Source organism: Cucurbita moschata, unplaced genomic scaffold (assembly GCF_002738365.1).
Source record: "Cucurbita moschata cultivar Rifu unplaced genomic scaffold, Cmos_1.0 Cmo_Scf00034, whole genome shotgun sequence".
NCBI classification, from domain to species: Eukaryota; Viridiplantae; Streptophyta; class Magnoliopsida; order Cucurbitales; family Cucurbitaceae; genus Cucurbita; species Cucurbita moschata.
Genome location: NW_019268550.1, coordinates 592230 through 613618, shown reverse-complemented (window position 1 = coordinate 613618; position 21389 = coordinate 592230). Strand labels below are relative to the sequence as shown.

The 21389-nt window shown below is 35.5% G+C and overlaps 4 protein-coding genes across 5 annotated transcripts; 2 read left to right on the top strand and 2 right to left on the bottom strand.

The window, feature by feature from the left end:
- Window positions 1-385: 385 nt before the first annotated feature.
- On the bottom strand, window positions 386-15196 carry LOC111430473. The gene is made up of 4 exons (XM_023066705.1): window positions 15192-15196; window positions 8878-8882; window positions 784-1250; window positions 386-711 (listed from the first exon to the last, which is right to left on the bottom strand). Exons 3-4 carry the CDS (start codon window positions 1220-1222, stop codon window positions 521-523), a joined length of 630 nt encoding a protein of 209 aa, XP_022922473.1. The 5' UTR covers window positions 1223-1250; window positions 8878-8882; window positions 15192-15196; the 3' UTR covers window positions 386-520.
- Window positions 4351-8142, bottom strand: LOC111430471 (pectin acetylesterase 9). The gene is made up of 12 exons (XM_023066701.1): window positions 7898-8142; window positions 7734-7816; window positions 6948-7077; window positions 6306-6385; window positions 5968-6054; window positions 5682-5806; window positions 5503-5563; window positions 5256-5312; window positions 5089-5166; window positions 4905-5010; window positions 4643-4791; window positions 4351-4499 (listed from the first exon to the last, which is right to left on the bottom strand). The coding sequence occupies exons 1-12, from the start codon at window positions 8028-8030 to the stop codon at window positions 4395-4397; spliced, it is 1194 nt and encodes a 397-aa protein (XP_022922469.1). The 5' UTR covers window positions 8031-8142; the 3' UTR covers window positions 4351-4394.
- LOC111430472 (signal peptide peptidase-like 1) lies at window positions 8611-12129 on the top strand. 2 transcript variants are annotated; one of them, XM_023066704.1, is made up of 5 exons: window positions 8611-8774; window positions 9017-9090; window positions 9526-10443; window positions 10855-11052; window positions 11830-12129. In XM_023066704.1, exons 3-5 carry the CDS (start codon window positions 9646-9648, stop codon window positions 11947-11949), a joined length of 1116 nt encoding a protein of 371 aa, XP_022922472.1. In that variant the 5' UTR covers window positions 8611-8774; window positions 9017-9090; window positions 9526-9645; the 3' UTR covers window positions 11950-12129. The 2 variants fall into 2 exon arrangements, with proteins under 2 accessions (XP_022922472.1, XP_022922470.1); XM_023066702.1 differs by lacking the exon at window positions 9017-9090 and having other exon boundaries at window positions 8614-8774.
- On the top strand, window positions 12716-21174 carry LOC111430467 (cleavage and polyadenylation specificity factor subunit 2). The gene is made up of 18 exons (XM_023066696.1): window positions 12716-12938; window positions 13283-13451; window positions 14093-14189; window positions 15380-15506; window positions 15596-15711; window positions 15871-15965; window positions 16071-16222; window positions 16472-16529; window positions 16622-16729; window positions 17488-17734; window positions 18312-18496; window positions 18985-19077; window positions 19437-19535; window positions 19792-19923; window positions 20006-20050; window positions 20155-20322; window positions 20452-20526; window positions 20718-21174. The coding sequence occupies exons 1-18, from the start codon at window positions 12790-12792 to the stop codon at window positions 20817-20819; spliced, it is 2217 nt and encodes a 738-aa protein (XP_022922464.1). The 5' UTR covers window positions 12716-12789; the 3' UTR covers window positions 20820-21174.
- The last annotated feature ends 215 nt before the right edge of the window (window positions 21175-21389 follow it).

Here is a 21389-nt window from a genome sequence, read left to right as displayed (position 1 = left end):
AGATAAAACCCATTATTATTTTTATGTTAAAATAAGATTTTTCCCTATTATGATATCACATCTCCGTTTGTAAAGACAACATAGAAACTCCTAACTATCAGACACATTCTAAAACATAGACGAAAAATCCTGGATCAGAAGTCCAAAGACACATTTTAAAATTTTGAACAGAATGCTGAGAGAGAACAAACATTTGAACCGAAATCTCATAAAAGATAATATCTTTAGAGTGAAAATTAAAAACTTTTTTTTAGAGTGAAATACTAGATAGAATAATTTCTGCAATTACTATTAAGATTTTAATCTTTAAAATTAATTATATTCAAGAACTCCAAATAAATGGGGGATTGGTGGGTTAAAATTCTTATATTTTCTCCAATCATTCAAATGAAAGTTTAAATTTTTATTACTATCTAAATTCCATTACAACAGTAAAAAGACAGTAATTTTATATTAATTCCGCCTAAAAACTATTTAACACGATCCTGTTTCATTCTTTATTTCTTTCTCCTTCCTCCGATCAAGCTCCATTCACGGCCGGCGCGACTGCTGGAGCAACCGACAGAGACATGGCCCGACCTGGCCCTGGCGCAGTTGACAGAGACACTGGCTGAACGGGTCCCGGCGCCACAATCCCAGAGCTTCTAATCTCCGACATTCCTCTTCTCACATTTCCTCCTTGAGCTTCACAAAGCTTCGGAAGAAAAACGCCTGTCCAATAAACACGCAAAATGTCAAACTACCATTCACAAATTCATTGTTAAAACGGAAATTACGAGTCACCTTCACCGGCGGCGAGGTTGAAGAAGAGGTCGACAACATTGGAGCAATGATTGTAGCAGCGAGAGGAACAGAGGTCGCGAGTGAAGCGCGTGTCGAGAAGGGAGTCAGAGGAGATACCAAGGGTGTTCCTGTCGAGGCCACAACCTTCGATGCACTGCTCTGTTTCAACGATGTTCTGTAATTGGTCGGCCTCGATCTCCGACGTCCGACATGTGAACGCTTCTTCTCCACTGCGCTTCACTGTCTTTTCAAGCACGCACCGCTTTCCCGACCACGACACTGCAAATGCGCACCTGCTTTTCTCCAAAGCCTCGCACTTTATCATGCTGCTGCTTCCTAGTGATGTTTGGAAGGAGAGAGCGATGAGAAGGGCAAGGATTGGAAGATGGGTGAAGCCCAATTTTGAAGAATCCATATTGGGAAAGCTTGAAAAGAGCATCAATGGAGTTCTTCTGGGGCAGAGTGCTTGGGGGATTCAAGAACAATGGGGGGTTTTTATAGATGAGATTTGGGAAATTAAAAAGAAGAAAAGAAAATAATTTAATTTAATTTTCCATTGATTACTTGGAGTTGGACTGTTCTCTCCAATTTTGTTGTATTAAATTTGGTTAATTAATGAACGGAATTAATGTTCAAACCATATAGTAATCAATGGATGTGGGAAACCATGAAAATGGTCAAAAAGGAGGCTTTCATGTCCACAGCCATCCAGAATGTAGCTACCTTAACTAACCTCAATGACGCCACCATTGATGGCACCAATTTTTTTTCCTTTTTCGGGTGGGGACGGGAAGTCTTCCTGGTCCGGATCATTGACTCCTATTGCTGTCTCAGGTTGAACAGATTCACGATAAATTCGTTTTATGTATGAGTTTCCATTCTTATATTAAAGTGGTTAGCTTTACATACTCTCCAATATAGCATTATGGAACGACTATTCCTATCTTATTTATCCCGCTAGTTTGAGCTCGGAGAATTTTTTTTTTCTTTTCTTAAATAACCTTGAAAACTACTCTCTAAGGTAGGGTTTATAAACTTGACTTAATTTTTTAACGTATTTTAATTTAATGAACACGTTACTGAAAATTATACTATATTTCTTAATATTTTACTTTTTATATTATAATTAGTAATTAAGATACCAATTATTTAAACCGATTTATATAGACATTTCTTAACTAAAACAATAATTAAGCCATATGTAACGAAAAGTTATTATATTATAGGAATTATCCCAGAAATTTCTTCCTCCTTCAAACAAATTAAATGGAAATAACAAGAATAATTAAATAATTGTAGCACGTAATAGGAGTCAAAGAGTTTTAACTCAACTTCATTCTAGAAGCATATAAAGTTAGGTAAATAATGAACGACAAGTTTGAGTATAATTTAATTGATTTTTTTTTACCTATTTAAATTTTAAGTCCGATAAAAAAAAGTTTAAATATTTATAATTACACGGTGGAGGTCGTTTTTACTATGTAATTTGGTGAATTTTAAATGAAATTAATTTAATTTTGTAACGTTTGCATCAAATCAAAGCTGTTATGAAACTTTGAATGAATAATTGTGAGAGAAAAATCAAAAGGAAGATGTACTAATTGGAAAACTAAATTAAATGAAACAAAATTTTGTTGGCTTTGTTAGGAAAGTAATAAAGGACCAAACACTTTGGTTTGAAGGCCAAATTCAATAACAAATTTTCTTAACTTTTTCTACTTAGTCAATTAAAAGTACTGTTCGTAAAAGAAAATTGTACCTCACCAAAGTTTTCTACGAATGTCCCTTTCAAAAATATCTTAATAAAAACAATAATATTCGACACATAATTATAATTATAATGTTATACTAATTTAGAGGATGATCATGGATTTATAATCCATGAATACTCTAGCATTTTTGGGAAGACCCAAAATTTTATGCTCCAAAATTTTATGCCCAAATTTTTATACAGAGTGGACAATATCATATTATTAGTGTGGATGGCGGAACATAAATTTAAATTTTAAAACTTTAAATTTAATCGGACAAAAAATTAAAAAAAAAAAAAAGGTCTCCACTGATTACGGGGAAACCCATTAAAATGAGGCTGCCATGGGCGACATTTGAAACTTCTAATTTGGACTTTTAATTAAAATTTAATTTCCTCCCATTCGTTGGGGCATTTATTAGCTTTTTATAGTTATTAAGAGTAGTTGCATTGCCACCTCATCTTCAACGTGTTTTTTTTTCTTCTTTTTTTAGGAAACACTTTTTAACAGGTCTGATTTTCAAATATTGGGAGACTTTCACACCGCTAATTCAAAATTTGCCTAATCTTTCATTCTAATTAATCTACTAACCTAACTAACTTAATTATGATGCCAAATACTTTAGTACTTTAATATTAATGTGATTATTAGTTGTCATATTTTTTTGCTTCTAAAATTTATATATAATTGTGATTTTTTTATTATTTTTTTTATTGAGAATGAAAATTGAAAAAAAAATAAAAATAGTAAACAACTATGAGACTCTTAGTTCAACACCAAGAGATAAGGTTGTTACTAAATTAGAACTAATTGGCGTTAAATTAAATAAAAGATCATCCATGTCATGGGTTCGAATCGTAGGGGGATGCATAAATTTTATTTATACATAAATATTCTTTCCGGCCCATTCAAGCCAGCGCAGCCCATCAACCCCTTGTAACACTGGCCTTCGGCCCAGCCAGCCCAATACCAAGAACATATTTATATAAAAACAAGAACTAGTTTGTCATACCTGACAAATTCATCTGATTAGCAACACGAGTATTAGAGCTATTGATGGATGGTTCCTAAGGGATCGCACGATCCAATAAACAATCGAGAATCGACTCCAACATCGTGAGCGTGACAAACATATTGGATCAATGCGATCCCTTTGGAACTCTCCACCAGCCCTAAGGTTCACCCTAAAAAATGGAAAAAAAATGTGGAAAGACTATACAAAGAATGCTTGTGGAGAATATATATTTTAATTATAGCACCGTCTTAATAGGTTATTTATAGAAGAAGAGATAGGCAAGTGGGCTTGTTTTGTCCCACTAGCTACCTTGTATCTGTTATTCTTTGAGCGCTCATGTTTTAAGTGTGGTTGGAGTTTTAGGCAAATTTGATAACCAATTCTCTTTCCATACTTTGTAAAATTAGTGATTAAGTAGTAATTTGCATATTGGATGATAATAAATCAATTAGGCGTTTTCACTCATACAAATATTGAACTAAGATTAAGAAGGTTTGCCGTAAAGATTTCATTTAAATTTAAACTCAAATGGATCGTCCTAATATTTCTTTTGATTTCTCCGAAAGGGTTTAAATTTCGATGGTACTACACAGGAATGCAGAAAATAAAATATAAACAAATGGAATATGCCATAACAACCAAATGTATAATTTGAATTTGAATGATGTTACATGTAACTCCTAAGAACAAAAAAAATCAATTTTCTTTTGAAATAATATTGTGTGCTATAAATTCGTGTGTGTACGTGTATTAGCTTCTGTGCGTCTCCTTCCCTGTGAAGAAATTAGCATGAACAATATATATATGAAAATGAATACGAATGAGAAAAATAATAGCAGAGTTGTTCATGGTATAATATTATGGCAAGTTGAGTCGCATGGATAAGCACAGTCAATCTCCTTTGTGTTCCTCCTGCCAAAGTACCAATCTCCAACTGCTTCTGCTATTGTCTGCAAAATATAACCCCAGACTCGTTGATTTTATATTGTATTCGTATCGACGTGAATGATACTTTTTAAAGTTAGAGACTTATTAGACACAAAATCAAATGTTCGAAGATATTCTAAGTATATTGTGATTACGAAGGGAATACCTTGTCATCTATTGTTGGGGAGTCCTCTCCAAACCATGTGTCTTGTGACTCACTTTGGCAGTGAGCAAAGCATGAATTTATGAACATTCCTCCTCTGCTTGAATATTCATAGAATAATCTTAATGCAGAAAGCATGCTGATTCTTAGACCTAAAGATTTAAATTTAAGAAAATCAAACCAAATAATAAGGTTGTAAACTGAACTTGAAAACTAAATTTGCTCGTGGTAATTAATAGGGAAAAATGGGGAATGTGGGGAGTACCTTGCAGTACCTGAATCTGTTGTTCACTACATTCTGCTGGATTGAGTTTGCAGTGGTTCCAATGCCCACGTAAATCAGCAGATGGTGGCACCAATCCGTGATGGAACTGTTTGATTCAAATCACTTCAAATTAGATATGATCCTTACGAACTTATTTGAAATTTGCAAGCACTTTTTTCCTTACTTGGAAAACATCATAGGCTGAATTCAGAACGAAAAATGGTGTTGTTATGTACTTCAAGGAATATTGAGGGAATATACACTGCAGATTATCAAGTTTAGAAGAATTTAATTAGTAAGAACAAAATAAAGTGATATCCAGATTGTGGTGGGTAAATGAAGAACAAGTACCAATTCTGGAAAGTAAGAGGCGGCTGTGCAGTCTTCATTCAGATTTTGCTGCATCCCCTGTCATCCACACCTTGCACCACATTATTTTATGTTCAGAACACACACACAACACTACTTTCATCTCTTTTCATATTTCATTTTTCCAAAAGCTAAACTAATACTAATACTAATACTAATACTAATAATGATACAATATGAATATAAGAGCATTGAATTGTGTTGATATTGATGGGGAAAAATAACGTACCTGCAGAGCCACAAGATCCCTATAGAAGTTCCTCATGGTGTGATTTAAACCTGTATCCCTTCTGTGAAAATGGAGAACCAAACAGGTAATTCCACAAGAAATATCGCTAATCCCTTTTGTTTCCATGGGAAGTTTACATGAACTTTCAAAATGGTTTAAGGAAAAAGAAACGAACTCACAAGTCAAGAAAAAATCCAGCATCACTCAAGCATTTGACACTGGCATTCCTTGGCAAATACTTGGAGAAATTCTCACAATGCAGAAAAGTTGCTAGACCTCCAGCAGAGCAACCAGAGAGCAGAGCCTGCAGAAACGCCAACAAAACAGAGCTTCAATTACTTTTCAGTGTTCTTCTTCCATGTTGGGAAGGAATCTGATGCAATTAACCATGATACTTTAGAGGTCAAATCAAGACATGAAATAGCAGCATTATTAATTTTAAGACATACTTATATATATTCGTACCTTCCTTGCTGTCCCCAACCCTTTTGGTAGAAGATCGAGAATGATGGATTCCCATATCTTTTGCCCTTTGAAATAAAGCAGCGATGTCTGTGTTTTTGAAAGCGGCGGAGATTAGACAGATATGGTTTCCGGGAATATCAAAATTTCAATTTAAACCCTAAATTTTCAAAAATTCAAACCCTGTATTATTGGTTCCTAGTCATTCACTTCATTCAATCTAAAATCAGCTATAAATCGCCAAAATTATTGGAAAAGAAAAATAGCTAGATATTTTTTCGCTAATTTATATTTATTTTTGCATTTAAATATAAAATAATAAAAAAAAGACAGAAAATTACCCCATTGTCAAACAAGGCATTTCCTCCAAACGAGGCTCCATCACAGTACCTGAGTTTCACACGGTTCCAATTATAAAAATCTGCTCCACAGAGACCACCAAGATGACAAAAGGATTAATAAGGCTCATGCTTCTTTAATTAAAGAACAATTTGAAAGCCGTCGCGCAAACCCAATGTTTAAAACGTTGATATCTCATGATGTTCATACAAATATCGATAAAATGTCAATGTCAATATTAATAGATACTTGAATTAACATTTTATTGTTTTTTTTCTTATATTATATGGACTTTTTTACAGACCAACTTGTAGTTTGTGTTGTTTTGTGTCAATGTCGAATCTTTATAGAAACATAATTGAAACTTAATACGAAGGGTGGAACCTAAGTTGGACTTTTGAGGCAACAACTCTAGTTTAGGTCATATAATGGACTAGCTGTCAGCTTTTTCACAAATAATTCATTCACGTGAAGCCTGCAGACAAGACACAGACCACCCCCCTAATTTACCAGAACGTGGGACATGTTCTGGTCATGCCTTTCACTTTCCCCCCCTTTACCCCCACCAAAATTTTCAAATCTACCCTGTTTCTTTTCTAAATTATCCAAAATGTCCTCAGAGGCATGATTAAAAGAAATTATACCTGGGTTAAGGGAGGCGTTGTTGGAGAGGATGCCAGAGAAGTCTTCCCATTTGTTCATCAAACGCGTTGATCCTCTTCGGCTATTCGCTCTCTCCAAACAAGACTTTACATCGTTGCACCACCCACCACCCTATCATTCAATTCTAACTTTCGTCAACATTACTCATTCCTCTCTCAATAACACCATATTTAGTCAACAATTCCATGTAAATTTAATCTAATTTGGGGGTTAAATAGCAATAAAACTAGACCCACCAAACATGGGATTTAAATATGCAACATATGGGAATACCGACAATAGTCCCAACACGACATAGAACACTGTGCACACAAATCTCATAAACGATGTCGTACTGGTCTCAGAGAACAGATACAATTTCTGCAGAACTTTTTTTAAAAAATTACGTCAACTCCAGCATACATAATGGCTTGTATAAAATTGGCATAATAGACCGGAATACTTATAATCCACAAAATAATAATAATTTATTGATATTAAAATAAGGTAAGAAGTCAATTAAACAAACTAAAAGAGTATTACCACAAGACAAAATATATATTTATCTTATGTCAGTTGTGAATTAATTAAACTTAATCAAACATTATATTATCAATTAAAACGTCCAGATTTGAATTTCGAATTTCGATTCTCTGGGAGGGGTTGATGATTATGCCAGATAGGGGTCAAACGTGTCGTGTACTCATTGGACGAGGCCGAATTAATTATAATTCTCAAGAAGAGGAATAAACAATAAAATTAGAGTAAAGAGCGGAGAAATTATTCACCTCGAACTGTAGAAGCCAGTTTCCCGCGCCGGCGCCGAATCCTCTGTCCAGGTGATACGCCGGCAAGCTTCCGTCTAAACAGACTAATCCAAATACAAAAACAAAATCCGATCAAATGCCAAATTAGAGACGGAAAGAAAAGGAAACGAATCTTTTTCACTTACAGGCGCCGATGGAAGAGGCGTTTTGGACCACCGTCATCTCCACTAGGAGCCGCGCTCCGGCGAGCGGCCACCGCAGCGCTGCAGCAAGAAGTAAAAGAACTAGTAATGGAGCTTCGACGGCGGCCAGATTCATCTTGAGGCGTCGCCGGAGATTAGCGACGGTGCATTCGAATGAGTGGTTGGAAGTGGAAAGTGTTTGGAGGGAGGATTTGAAGTACGAGTGTGTTCGGCGAATGAAATGGTTCAATGTGGGCTTCGACCGGGGGATTTATTACATATGGGTTGGATAATGATTTGACATTGGATAAGGACAATATTTACGTTAGTTGCCACTGGGACCTAAAAAGAGAGTTAGTTTCATTGAGTTGGGTGTTGTTTCTTACCTGTTTATCTTGCCGCTTCTTTAATATTTTTTTTAAAAAATTAACCTATTTTTCATATATAAAATTAAATTTCATTTAATGAATTTAGTATTTATTATTAATAATAAATTTCAACTTATTTCAAGATTAAATTCTTATTTATTAATTTAAATATTTCTTATAATTTTAGAACTTTTTAGAAATATTTATCAAAATATTGTTAACGAGTCGGGTCAAGTCGGGTCAGTTGGGAAAGATGATTTCTTGGGCACAGGGACCAATCTGCAATTTATCTTCATACTAATCTGTAAATACTCCCTTTTGCGAGGAGGAGAAAATAATAATGAATAAATAAATACTCTCTCTTTGCGTGCGAAGAAGGGCTACTCTTGTAATTAAGCGAAATAATTTTTGTTTACATTGAGCACCCCATTTCGAGCAAATAGATTTGGCCGATCAGACTTCAGAGTGGCTAAGAGGAAAGGTCCTGAGTTCGAAGAGCTTCGAAGTCCAAGGTTAGTCTTCTTCGTTAATCGTCTGATTTTGAGGAACCCTAATTTTGCAATCTCCTTGAGTGAGAGCCTTGATCGCTTATTATGTACGTATATGGTTCTGTGTCTGCGCTCGTTGTCACTGCACTACGAGTAGGATTTTGTTGTTTTTATGTTTTTACCATAGATATGCGTTAATTCTGTGGATAGATGTTGTCAATTGCCTGGTGTATCAATTGGAAAGATAATGGGAGTTGCATTTCCAGGTCCCGTCGACCTCTTGTCTGGTTGTTGAGGAAACGAGGAATTGTTTCGAGAAATTGTTTGAATCCTTTCGACGGTTGGTAGCTGATATAATCATTGACTGTGTTTGTAAATGTCTTGGTTCTTGGGATAAGTCATCTAATGATTTTCCCATATTGCATTCTCTCTACTGATTTAGTTGTGAGCTGGATGGGAACCGACTGGATTGACTGCAGAGCTATTCGTTTAAAATACAAAGTTATGATAATATTTCCAGAAATTTATTGTGTGGTTGAATTTTCTACTGCTCATTTTGTTTTTTTTATTTTTCCTTCTTCTCCATTTCCAGTTTAAGAAATTTCATAGCATTTGTTTATTGCTGAACATCGTATGCAATTACTCTTTTCCCTGAGGCCTTAACTTAGAATAGATTCTTGAAAGCCAGCATTTAAATGGTTCTTCATATTTTGTTTGCTGCGCGTGCATGTGTGTGTTTTCTTTAGTTAATGAACTGCTGCTTTTGATCTTGCAGGTTGCATGAATTTCTCTGGTCAAGCTTACATCAGAGAAAGAATGCAACTTTGGTTGCCAAATTTACAATTTTAGGAGTTTTAAATTGACAACAAAGTTGAAGAATCACAATTAGTTCATTATGGAGTCTTTGTGGAAACTTCTATATTTGCTGGAACCTGCACCTGTCACTCTCATTGTGACTGCAGTGGCTGTTACATTTGGATCAGCTTTCCGGGCCCTAAATTATGGGAAGGAAATGGAGCGAAACCGTGACTTTTCAGAAGCTTCCATTACCTTAGACAGATCCCAAGCACTAATGATCCCAGTTATGAGTTCTTGCAGTTTGCTTTTGATGTTCTACCTGTTTTCTTCCGTGTCTCAACTTCTTACTGCATTCACAGCAGTTGCTTCGGTTTCATCCCTCTTCTTCTGTTTAGCGCCTTACATGGCCTGTTTAAAGTCTCAGTTTGGATTGGCTGATCCTTACGTATCAAGGTGTTGTTCCAAGTCATTTACACGAATTCAAGGGTTATTGTTGATGGCATGTTTTGGTTTAGTTGCAGCATGGCTTGTTTCTGGGCATTGGATATTGAACAATTTGTTGGGAATTTCAATATGTGTTGCCTTTGTCAGCCATGTACGTCTCCCTAATGTTAAAATATGTGCAATGCTCCTCGTTTGTCTCTTTGTATATGATATTTTCTGGGTCTTCTTCTCTGAGAGATTCTTTGGAGCTAATGTAATGGTATCTGTAGCAACTCAGCAAGCATCGAATCCTGTTCACACAGTTGCTAATAGTCTGAGTCTTCCTGGTCTGCAATTGATAACTAAGAAGCTGGAGTTACCCGTCAAGATAGTTTTTCCAAGGAACTTACTTGGTGGAGTCATTCCAGGAAAAAATGCCACTGATTTCATGATGCTTGGCCTTGGTGATATGGTATGCTATTGTATTTTCCCTGCATTTTCTTTCGTCATATAACTTCCTCCAGCAACAGTTGTTAATATTAAGTTTGTTCATCTTTCACTGGTAAGACTTCATGAAATTAGTCACCTGCCGTTAAAATACAATTACAATGTTAATCAAGATCAGAAAATCCTGCAACTCAACATTATGCTCCATTATATCAATATGGTAATTGTTGTTTCTTGCCTGCATCTGGATACTTGGAGACCTATTTCTGTGTGAATTTCTATCTATAAAATGGAACAATAGACTTTGATAATTGATATAAACAAAAGGAAGGGGAAGACCCTAGCCACCAAGTGTGGATTTCCGTGAAGACCTTCATTCCTGTTCTGTCTTGATCAAACCCACTGTTTTTGTAATGTTCGTTGTTTCACATTGTAGGCAATTCCTGCCATGTTTCTAGCTCTAGTTCTTTGTTTTGACCATCGGAAGAGTAGGGATACAGTCAATCTCTTAGATATGCACGCAAGGGGCCACAAGTACATTTGGTATGCCCTGCCTGGTTATGCCATTGGGCTGGTGACCGCTCTAGCAGCTGGTGTTTTGACTCACTCGCCTCAACCTGCCCTATTGTATCTGGTAATGCTGTTTCATCTTTCTACGTTATTCATATCTGATGTATGCACACATATACACACACACAAGATAAAAAACAATTTCACTGATGTATGAAATTACAAAAAATGATGGATAATCCATGGTGATTACGAAAAGCTTGCCCAAGTTGTTAATGGAGTAGCATAACTATAAGAAGAAAAGATATTGGTAGATTTACATCGAGAGATAGCATGATAGACAACAGAATCATAAAGCTTGTAAAAAAGAACTTCTTTATCCAAAAAAAAATCTTCGGTTTCTTTTTTTTTTTCAAAGATTCCAAAGAAAAGCCCTGATGATAAATTTCCACAACAAAGCTTTAGCTTCCCTGAAAGGATGATCCGACAAAACCATGGAAGGAAAAGTCATTTCTACATCGTGTTTTCTACGCCTACAATCTTTTCTACATCATTCATGTATGCATATTCTTATAAGAGCTTAGATTATTGGAAAATGAGTCCTGTTCCTCCATTCTCCTCCACATTTAGTAAATTATCAACTAGTTAGTTAAGTGGCATTTTTAGAGAGAAAGAGGGAGTCCCGAGATCTTTCTACATCCCGAGTCATTGTTCTTCTAAGTTTTCGCCCTCATAAATTAATACATTGAAACTACCTTAAGCATTGAAATATTTCATGTTGGTTGAAAATTCGAATATCTACATCTACAAATGTAATATTACATTCTCAAATGAATGAGGGACTCGATCACTGTTACTTATCTTCTGCTTCTTACTCTTGTATTCTTAATGGTGTCTGCAGGTGCCTTCTACATTAGGACCTGTTATTGCCATATCTTGGATGAGGAAGGATTTTTTGGAGTTATGGGAAGGGCCTTTGCCGAACCCCAATGATAAAGTACGTGAAGTAGAAGTAGTTTGAATCACTCGCCTCTTCTGCGCAATACCCCTCTTTCTTTGTTCATGAAGAGAGCTGTAAAATCATTTGCTGTATCAAATGCCATCCTTTGAAAACATTTGTTATCTGTATGAAATTGCACGGCTTACAAAAGTTCTGTTTAAACGCTCGACTCATTAATGAAAGGGGGTAAGAATGCATCAACTTTGGTGTGGCTAACCTGGGAAAAAATGATCTCTTGCTTCGATTTCATTTACTCGATTCGATGATGCATCTAGGGACATGGATCCCTTATGTTTATATATTTAAACACTCTACCTTTTGATTTTCATAGGAAGACTCAAAAGAATCGGTAAGGATTTTATTATTCGTTGTCTAGGTTTGTATCTCTTGGAAAGGAGAAAAATTAAGTTGGTCTTCAACCACTCGGACGAAACATACGCCTTTAGTTTATCACGATATATTTTTAGATTATATGGTTCAAAAAATCTTTTTTCAATAGTTTCAAGTTTAAACTAGGCAGCTTAAAAATATTTCATACGAGTGGAGGTAGAATCAAGGTTTAAATCTCGACCAGTTATCGCGGTACATATTATGGAACAATTTAAAATCTTATTATTTTCATTTAGCTACTTGATTTTTTATAAATATAAATCGAGGTCTTGAACATATTTCTACATCGTCCGGTTCTTAGTTTGAGAGGAATTAAAAAAAAAAAAACTATCAAAACGACGCCGTATCTTTGACAGAAAGAAGGGAAAAAAAAAAAAAAAGAGAGAAAAAAAAACCACCCCGCCATTTTCCCTAAAACCTCCTTGCTCCTCCAAAACTAGGGAGTTGCAGATAGTTTGGAGCTTCGTATCAATGGGAACCTCTGTTCAGGTGACGCCTCTTTGCGGCGTGTACAATGAAAATCCTTTATCCTATTTGGTCTCCGTTGACGGCTTCAACTTCCTTATCGACTGTGGTTGGAACGACCACTTCGATCCTGCTCTTCTTCAACCTCTATCCAGGTTCGCTTTCTCAACATTTCTTTGCAATCTGTTTTGTTTGAGCTGAACTCGTAAGTTTCATGTATTGAAGCTGCTGAATGCCATGTGGATGTCGACTGGTACTAGCCGAGTAAGGAAATCAGTGATACCTAGCTGTTTTCGCCGGTTCTGAAACGTGTTAGGTTCTTAAGAAAATCGGTGGAATGGTTCATTAGAAGTTCTTCTTACATTTGAATGTAACAATCTTTTTTTGGATTAAAGGGTTCGGAGTGAATAACTCGCGAAAAGGCTTTTCAACAATTGGGCTACAAACTCTTGATTTTTGTTTACTTCATCGCCCTTAATACGTAATTGTGGTTTTTCAGGGTGGCATCGACGATTGATGCAGTTTTGATATCACATCCTGATACACTTCACCTCGGTGCCCTTCCATATGCCATGAAACAACTTGGACTTTCTGCTCCAGTATATTCCACTGAACCCGTGTATCGATTGGGCCTTCTTACAATGTATGATCAGTTTATAGCGAGGAAGGTAATTTTTTTTTTTCATATAATTTGGTTCCTTAAAGTTATGAATTAACCAAATCAAACAAGCTACTACACTATTTACCTGAACTACTTGCCATCAAGCTTCTTTAAAACTCAAGAACCTAGTTGTATAACCTATTGAATAGATCCTACTAAAGTAAGCTTGTATACTTGCGGTCAAGTTTGAAGTGTTGTGAAGAAAATAGTCCTTTTTGTCGTAGCCTTGTGAGTGTGGTAGACTCCTTCAATTATGTGAGTGATGACTGACCAAGCAAGTTTTGGTTAATTTATCTAGGTCAATTATCACTCGTCAGTTTATGTGGGCTTGGACCCTCGAAACTTTTGCTGTACGTTGTCTTAAAGAATTTTAATTTCTTTTTTGCTTGTGTGTGGGTGGGGGGTGGGGAATTATTGTCGGATCCAAGTTATATATTTCGTAATTACATGGTTGCTAATCTATTGCCGACATTTCATATTAGCATTGGTTATGAGTAAATTTTTTTTTTTTAATAATACTTAAGTCAGAATAATAGTCTCTGCTTCACCAATTTACCATTGATTCCTGATTGTTGTTTTCATTAACTTTTCTTTACTGTCTTTGTGCTGGGTGTTGCCATATGGACACCTCCCCTTTCCCTTATGCAGCAAGTATCAGAGTTTGATCTATTTACGCTGGATGATATCGATTCTGCTTTCCAAGTTGTAACCAGGCTAACATACTCCCAGAATCATCATCTTTCAGGTGCCTTTTCTTGGTCTTGTTTATTGTTAGATCAAAGCTAATCGATCCCTCTTTCTCTTGGTTGCCTAATGATTGTATATGGTCTATACTGATGACCCACCTAATGTATCTTGGAAAATCATTCAGTCATTCATCTGAGAAGCACAAACATGTTATAGCATGATATGTTACAATAATGACTGTCCTTCCGGAATAAAAAGAAAAAAAGCGAGGGAACCTCAGGACACGCCCATGACAACACATATTTTTTGAAATACTTCTGTAAAGTATGTTATGATATAGGATTTAAGATATGTGCCTCCTATGGGAAATTAAAGAAGCCAATGACATGCTTCCAAATATGCTACATTTTATAACAAAAGCTTATAAAAGCAATGGAAAACCAAATATAAGTATTTTGTCATTATTCAATGTCTTAAAAGAAAAGGAAATTCAGAATAAAATATGTCCTACCATTGATATGCTTAAGTTTTTAATATTTGAACTCCTTATCGTCCCTCCTTTTGTATACATTTTTTGTTCAAAGCTTTTGTCACTTGTTCACAGAAATTCCTATGCTCTCTTATTTTGTTGTATCCTCATGCTCGAGCTTGTTTCATTGTGTTGAAATAAAAAGAAATTATAAAAACAATTGACAATCGAGTTTGAATGTCCAATTAGCGGTGAAGTGTTAAGCTATCTAACTTATATCATATGAAGCATGGCCTACTTCTTAGACTGAATTGTTCATTCTCCATGGTTGTTCATGTAGCAATGTGATAATTTGTTAAAATTTTATTGATGAAAAAACTGTCTTTCTTTGAGAATAAATGAAAGCAATAAAAAGGAGAGCCTCAATACAAAAGGAGCAAAATCAATAGGCTAATGGAAACGACAAAGCTACAAAAAGAAGCTCCAATTTAAAATATATAAATTTCATTTTGCTAGATGAGAAAAAGCTTTCATTAAAAATAATAAAAGAATATGGAGGAAGCCAGAAAGCTTAACAAAACAATGGCTAACTTGAAACCACTCAATAGTTTCAACAAAAGAAGTAGATATCTCAAAATAAAGGAAAAGTAAAGTCCACAAGCCAATATTGTACTGTTTTCCACTCCGGAAGAAGTTTAGGACTTACTATTTGTTTACCATTACTTAGGTTGTACATAACTATTTTCCCCTGTTTACTCTTCTCTGATACTTTATGACAGGCAAAGGAGAGGGAATAGTTATTGCACCTCATGTGGCTGGGCATTTATTGGGGGGAACCCTGTGGAAGATAACTAAGGATGGGGAAGATGTTATATATGCTGTTGATTTTAACCACCGCAAGGAAAGGTATGGTAACCGTTGTTACAAGCACCAACACCTGCGCTAAGACTACTCACACAAGTGTAATACACAATGCTTATTTAACTTACTATCAGGCATCTGAATGGAACCATTCTAGAGTCATTTGTGCGACCTGCTGTATTGATAACGGATGCTTATAATGCTCTAAATAATCAGCCTTACAGGCGTCAGAAGGACAAAGAATTTGGAGGTACTTAAAATCCTGCCAGAGATTCCATCTTTTGCTTCATTCCCCCCCTCCCATGCTCTACTTGTAGCATAAAAGTATATTCTAAAAGTCCTTTGTTATGGATGCTTAGTCGTTTTTGTCAAGAATTGTTGATGGAATTTTTCATTTTGATTAACATAGATACTATTCAGAAGACCTTAAGAGCTAATGGAAATGTCTTACTTCCTGTTGATACTGCTGGGCGAGTGTTGGAGCTTATTCAAATTTTAGAATGGGTTAGTTGGTGAAAGACAAAACTTTTGTCTCCTCTTTTTTTGTTTAAATTTTTTTATGTCATGTTAATTAAGCTATAATATTTAGTCTCATTGTTATTATTGCAGTACTGGGAAGAGGAAAGTTTAAATTTTCCCATTTTCTTTTTAACTTACGTCGCATCTAGCACAATTGATTATATCAAGAGTTTTCTAGAGTGGATGAGTGATTCAATAGCAAAGTCTTTTGAACACACACGGAACAACGCCTTTCTTCTCAAGTAAGTATTCTTCCAAGTATTACATTTTTTTTTTAATCTTTTGATAGGAAACAGGGGGTAGTTACCGGTCAATCCCATTGCCTTGGGGGTTCAAGTGTTACATATTTCTCACTCGATAGCATGCTTTATTTACCTTTGATTAAAGAAATTGAGATAGACTAAAATAAGTTTTAGTGTGGCAGAGTGCTGTGTGAAGTCATACAAATGGAACTAGGAACTCTTACCAGGCTGTTGTTTTAAATCTTGCAGGCATGTCACCCTTCTAATAAACAAAAGTGAACTTGATAATGCTCCAGATGGACCAAAGGTTGATTGCAACAAATTGTTAATTTTGTTATATGTTTACTTCCTTTTGCTTGAGGTTTAAATGTATTGACGTCTATATGGGGTGTCTTGTAGGTTGTTCTAGCATCAATGGCTAGTTTGGAAGCTGGTTACTCACATGACATTTTTGTTGAGTGGGCAACGGATGCCAAAAATCTCGTCCTTTTTTCTGAAAGAGGCCAGGTATTCTTTAGTAACTTGTTTACATGATTAGCAAGCGAGACTTAAAGTGATTTTTCATGTCTTGGTCTATTTATCTTCAGTCCTCGGAACTGAGTAACTGTTCTCCAAAATTGATTTGTTACGCCTTGCATAAATGCCGTTCCATCTTTGTTTCCATTTTCTAAACATCTACCATTTGACTAGAGTTTCTTTAATAGAAAATCAAAACACTTTTAATATTATTCGTAGTTTCTTTCTTTGTTGTTCTTGTAGAAGTTCTAGCAAGTCATTGATTCATTGGTAGTCGATTACTCTAGGTGCACTTCGTTTCCTTGTCTTTATCATTTTCCTCCTCGAAAAATTCCTTTGTGGCTGATGACTTACTTTTGTTAGGGAGATTTTTTCCTTTTCGTTCGATTTCCATCGTCCTTTGTTTGATAGGGAAACGACGGATGTCACAATCATTCTATCTTTGATAGAAGAGTTTGATTTTAGGATCGGGAGAAGGAGTGTGTATACTTGGAGCCCTAACCACCTCTTGCCTATGTATTATTTCATTTTTTCTCAATGAAAAGTTGTTTCTCTTAAAAAATGTGTACTCTTGGTGCCATGGGCGTGTCTTGCTATGACTGTGCTTGGAAGATGAAAAAGTAATTTTTTCTCCTTTCTTTCTTTCTTCCCCTTCTGCATATACCTGATCAACTGCATGCTTCTTTGAACTCTTATAATTTCTACACGTATATTGTGAATGTGTAACCCCCATCAGTTGGAAAATGTAGTTTGGAACTTTGGCCCGCATGCTTCAATCAGATCCACCTCCCAAAGCTGTTAAGGTAACTGTGTCTAAGAGAGTCCCTTTGACTGGAGATGAGCTCGTTGCTTATGAAGAAGAGCAAAACAGGAAAAAGGAAGAAGCTCTTAAGGCTAGTTTGCTTAAGGAGGAACAATCTAAAGCATCACATGGAACTGATAACGATACTGGCGATCCAATGATCATTGATGCTAGCAGTAATGTAGCACCAGATGGTATGATGATTGATAACTGCAGTTTTCTAGACACGTGCAAACTTTTTTTAGCAAGGAAATTATGAGCATCCAAACTTTTTACTTGAATTGGAAAAGATATTTTAAGTGAAAATAGGATTTGGTTGCATAAATATTAGCAAAATGTTTTCCCAAACCCTATCATGGAAACATAGAACACGAAGTGTACACTGATGTGCCAGGTTTTAAGATGGTTTAGAAATGCTATAAATATCCCCATTGCTTGGGCACCACCAGTTATTTTAGTTGAAGGTGTCACTATCGTTTCTTAGTCCTAAGAATATACATGCATTTCAGTGACACTAGAAATGAGGATCCTACCCTGCAATCATCAAATGGTCTGTGATTTATGATTTGCTTTGAATCAATTTCCATTCATTTACACTTTACTGTCAAATCTCCCTTCATTTCTTTGTATTTGGCTAATGGACATCTAGTGGTTTAAACAGTGAAAAATTCCCCATACATGCCTATGATTGTGTTTTTTTATTGGAATTGTTTTAATGTACGTTTTAATAATTGTTAGTGGAATTGATTGGTTGCTGATTGTATCTTGCAGTAGTTGGTTCACATGGAGGTGCATACCGAGACATATTTATTGATGGTTTTGTTCCTCCTTCAACAAGCGTTTCTCCAATGTTTCCCTTTTATGAAAACACTTCCGCATGGGATGATTTTGGTGAAGTAATCAATCCTGATGATTATGTAATTAAGGATGAAGACATGGACCAATCAGCGCCGCATGTAAGATTCTTTGATATAATTATCTGCATTTAATTCCTGGACACGTGTAAGATTGATTGAAATGAATGTTAAATTGGTTGATAGGTTGTGGGTTGAAATAGAAAGCCTTTCTTGTGGTAAAATTTAGGAAACCGATTTGTTTTATTTATTTATTATTATTATTTTTTTTTTGAGAATAGAAACCATTTTGCTCAATAACATTTGGAATGTAAGATCCTGCTTGGGCTGGTTTTAGGAATAGGATATATATATTTAGTTTTGAGATTTGTCAATATTATTAATGTTGATGAGTAACCAACATTGAGAGGAATTGAAAGTAACAGCTAAGGACTGCTATCAAATTCCCTGGGAACAGCCGTGTGAAGATCAAAATGCATCCATGTAGCCAATTCATATAGTTGGGACACACAGTCAAATGGACTTTTATGCCCTTCGTCATTTTTTGTTGTGAATGGATGATTGCTAATTTACTAGAATCATACTTACAGGGTGGTGTCGACGTGGATGGAAAACTAGATGAAACTGCTGCTAACTTGATTCTGGATATGAAGCCTTCAAAAGTTGTATCTAACGAATTGACAGTAAGTTGATCTCCTGTTAAAGTTCTGTTTTAAGGTTTATATTGGTCGGCTGAATTCACATGAATGTGTATTTAATGTTATTGTCTCCAGTATATGTATATAAAGTTTATTTTAAGGAAAATATTTGACTTAATAGGAGAAGGTTATAATGGGTTGATAAAATATCTCTCTGATCTGTCTTTGTGTGTGTAAGTGTATAAATATATATATATATTTTTCTGATATATCACTTTTTTTAAAGTGCCTAATACTTATACTTTCCATTGATCATCTTTGTACCTATGTTCAATTTGATGATACAATCAAGTTATTTATCTATTGATTGGATCAATGATTTTTTCTGTAATTTCCCTATCCAGGTCCAAGTTAAATGCTCATTGCATTACATGGATTTCGAAGGTCGTTCAGATGGGAGATCAATTAAATCAATACTCTCCCACGTTGCTCCCTTGAAGCTTGTATGGTGTTTTTTTACAACTGCTCTTTCGTTGTGTATGAGCTTGTGCACTTGTAACTATTGATTGTAGGGTGAAAGTTCAGTTTAGCTAAGTTGGTGTATTCTGAGAAATTTCCTATTAGCCGGGTTCTTAAATTTCCACATCCGTGTAGTTGCAATAGCTTTTTGTAGACATTGTTCAGTGTTACCACAAAAACTACTTTAATCAACGATTCAACCGTTTGATTCTATTTATTTATTTAAATTGTTGGTTGAAGGTCTTGGTGCATGGAACTGCAGAGGCCACTGAGCATCTTAAGCAACATTGCCTTAAAAATGTCTGTCCCCATGTCTATGCCCCCCAAATTGAAGAAACGATTGATGTTACTTCTGATCTGTGTGCATATAAGGTACAGTCGAGACTATTCATTTCCTTTTCAGGTTGTCATTTCTAATATTGAGACTAACAAATCTCCGATTCTTGAATTTCAGGTACAACTTTCAGAGAAGCTGATGAGCAATGTGCTGTTTAAGAAGGTAAAGTTTTTGGAGATCCATGAAATTTTCCTCCAAAATTAACTTGTATTTTGTATCAGTATAAGCAGTCTTCCCTACTATGCCTGACATAATTTCGAATACAGCTAGGAGATTATGAAATCTCTTGGCTTGATGCTGACGTAGGAAAGACCGAGAATGGAACGTTGTCTTTACTTCCCCTCTCAAAGGCCGCTTTGCCTCATAAATCTGTTCTTGTTGGGGATCTAAAAATGGCTGACTTCAAACAATTTCTTTCCAGCAAGGGAATACAGGTATCTTTGCCTGTGAATCCCTCCCTTCTCAATGGGGACGAATATCTCCTTTTTGACATGTATAATAGACACTAAAGCTACAATAGAGCGTTAAAAGTGAACGATATGATCGTCCTATATGCATTGCAGGTTGAATTTGCTGGGGGTGCTTTGAGATGTGGCGAGTATGTTACCCTACGCAAGGTTTCAGATGCAAGTCAGAAGGTGAGAAATTCTAAAAAAAGGGGGAAATAGATAAGTTGAATATGGCTCTTAATGTTGCTTATCGAATTTGAACCACGTTTCAGCTTCATACCACAAATGAATGCATATTTGCTTGTGATGGTGTTGTTTGGCTAGTACCATTTTCATGGTTTGCTTCTAAAGCATAAACATAGTATATTCAATTTATGCAGGGTGGTGGTTCTGGTACCCAACAAGTTGTCATCGAAGGGCCCTTATGTGAAGATTATTACAAAATTCGGGAGCTTTTGTATTCACAATTTTATTTGCTATAGTTGAGATGGGTCGTTGGACATGAAAGAGATCCAGCAATTTTAATGATAAACTGCCTACTCCAAAATGTATTGATCTTTTTTGTTCCTGAAATGTGTTTTGAGTTATGTTTCACGGCTGAAATTAGAACAAAATTTCCTTTTTTTTTTCCCATTGTAGCATATGAAACCGAAAAATGTAAGCCAACTCATGCTTCTATGGTTGCAATACCATGGTAACCATAAGTTGATTGGTCTATGAAGATGCAGCCATGGCAAACCTTAACTTCGGTCGGGGAACTCTCAAAACCTATCAGATCGATTCTGTGGAGAGGTTTATTTCCCAGGGAATATGTTACTAGCGAAGCGTTTAGAATTATTGTTCATGTGCGTAAAATGTTTCTTTGAAACATATTCTAGGTACACTCTAATTTTTTTGGTATGGAAATGACTTCTAGCATAAGAATGAGTTGTAATTATTAGAAATTTATTTTCGTAGAATTGTTGTTACTTTTACAATAGGGAGGGTTAACTCATAAGAGTGAAATTTGATTTTTTTTTTCCTCTATTTATGTAAAGTAATTTAATTAGTTA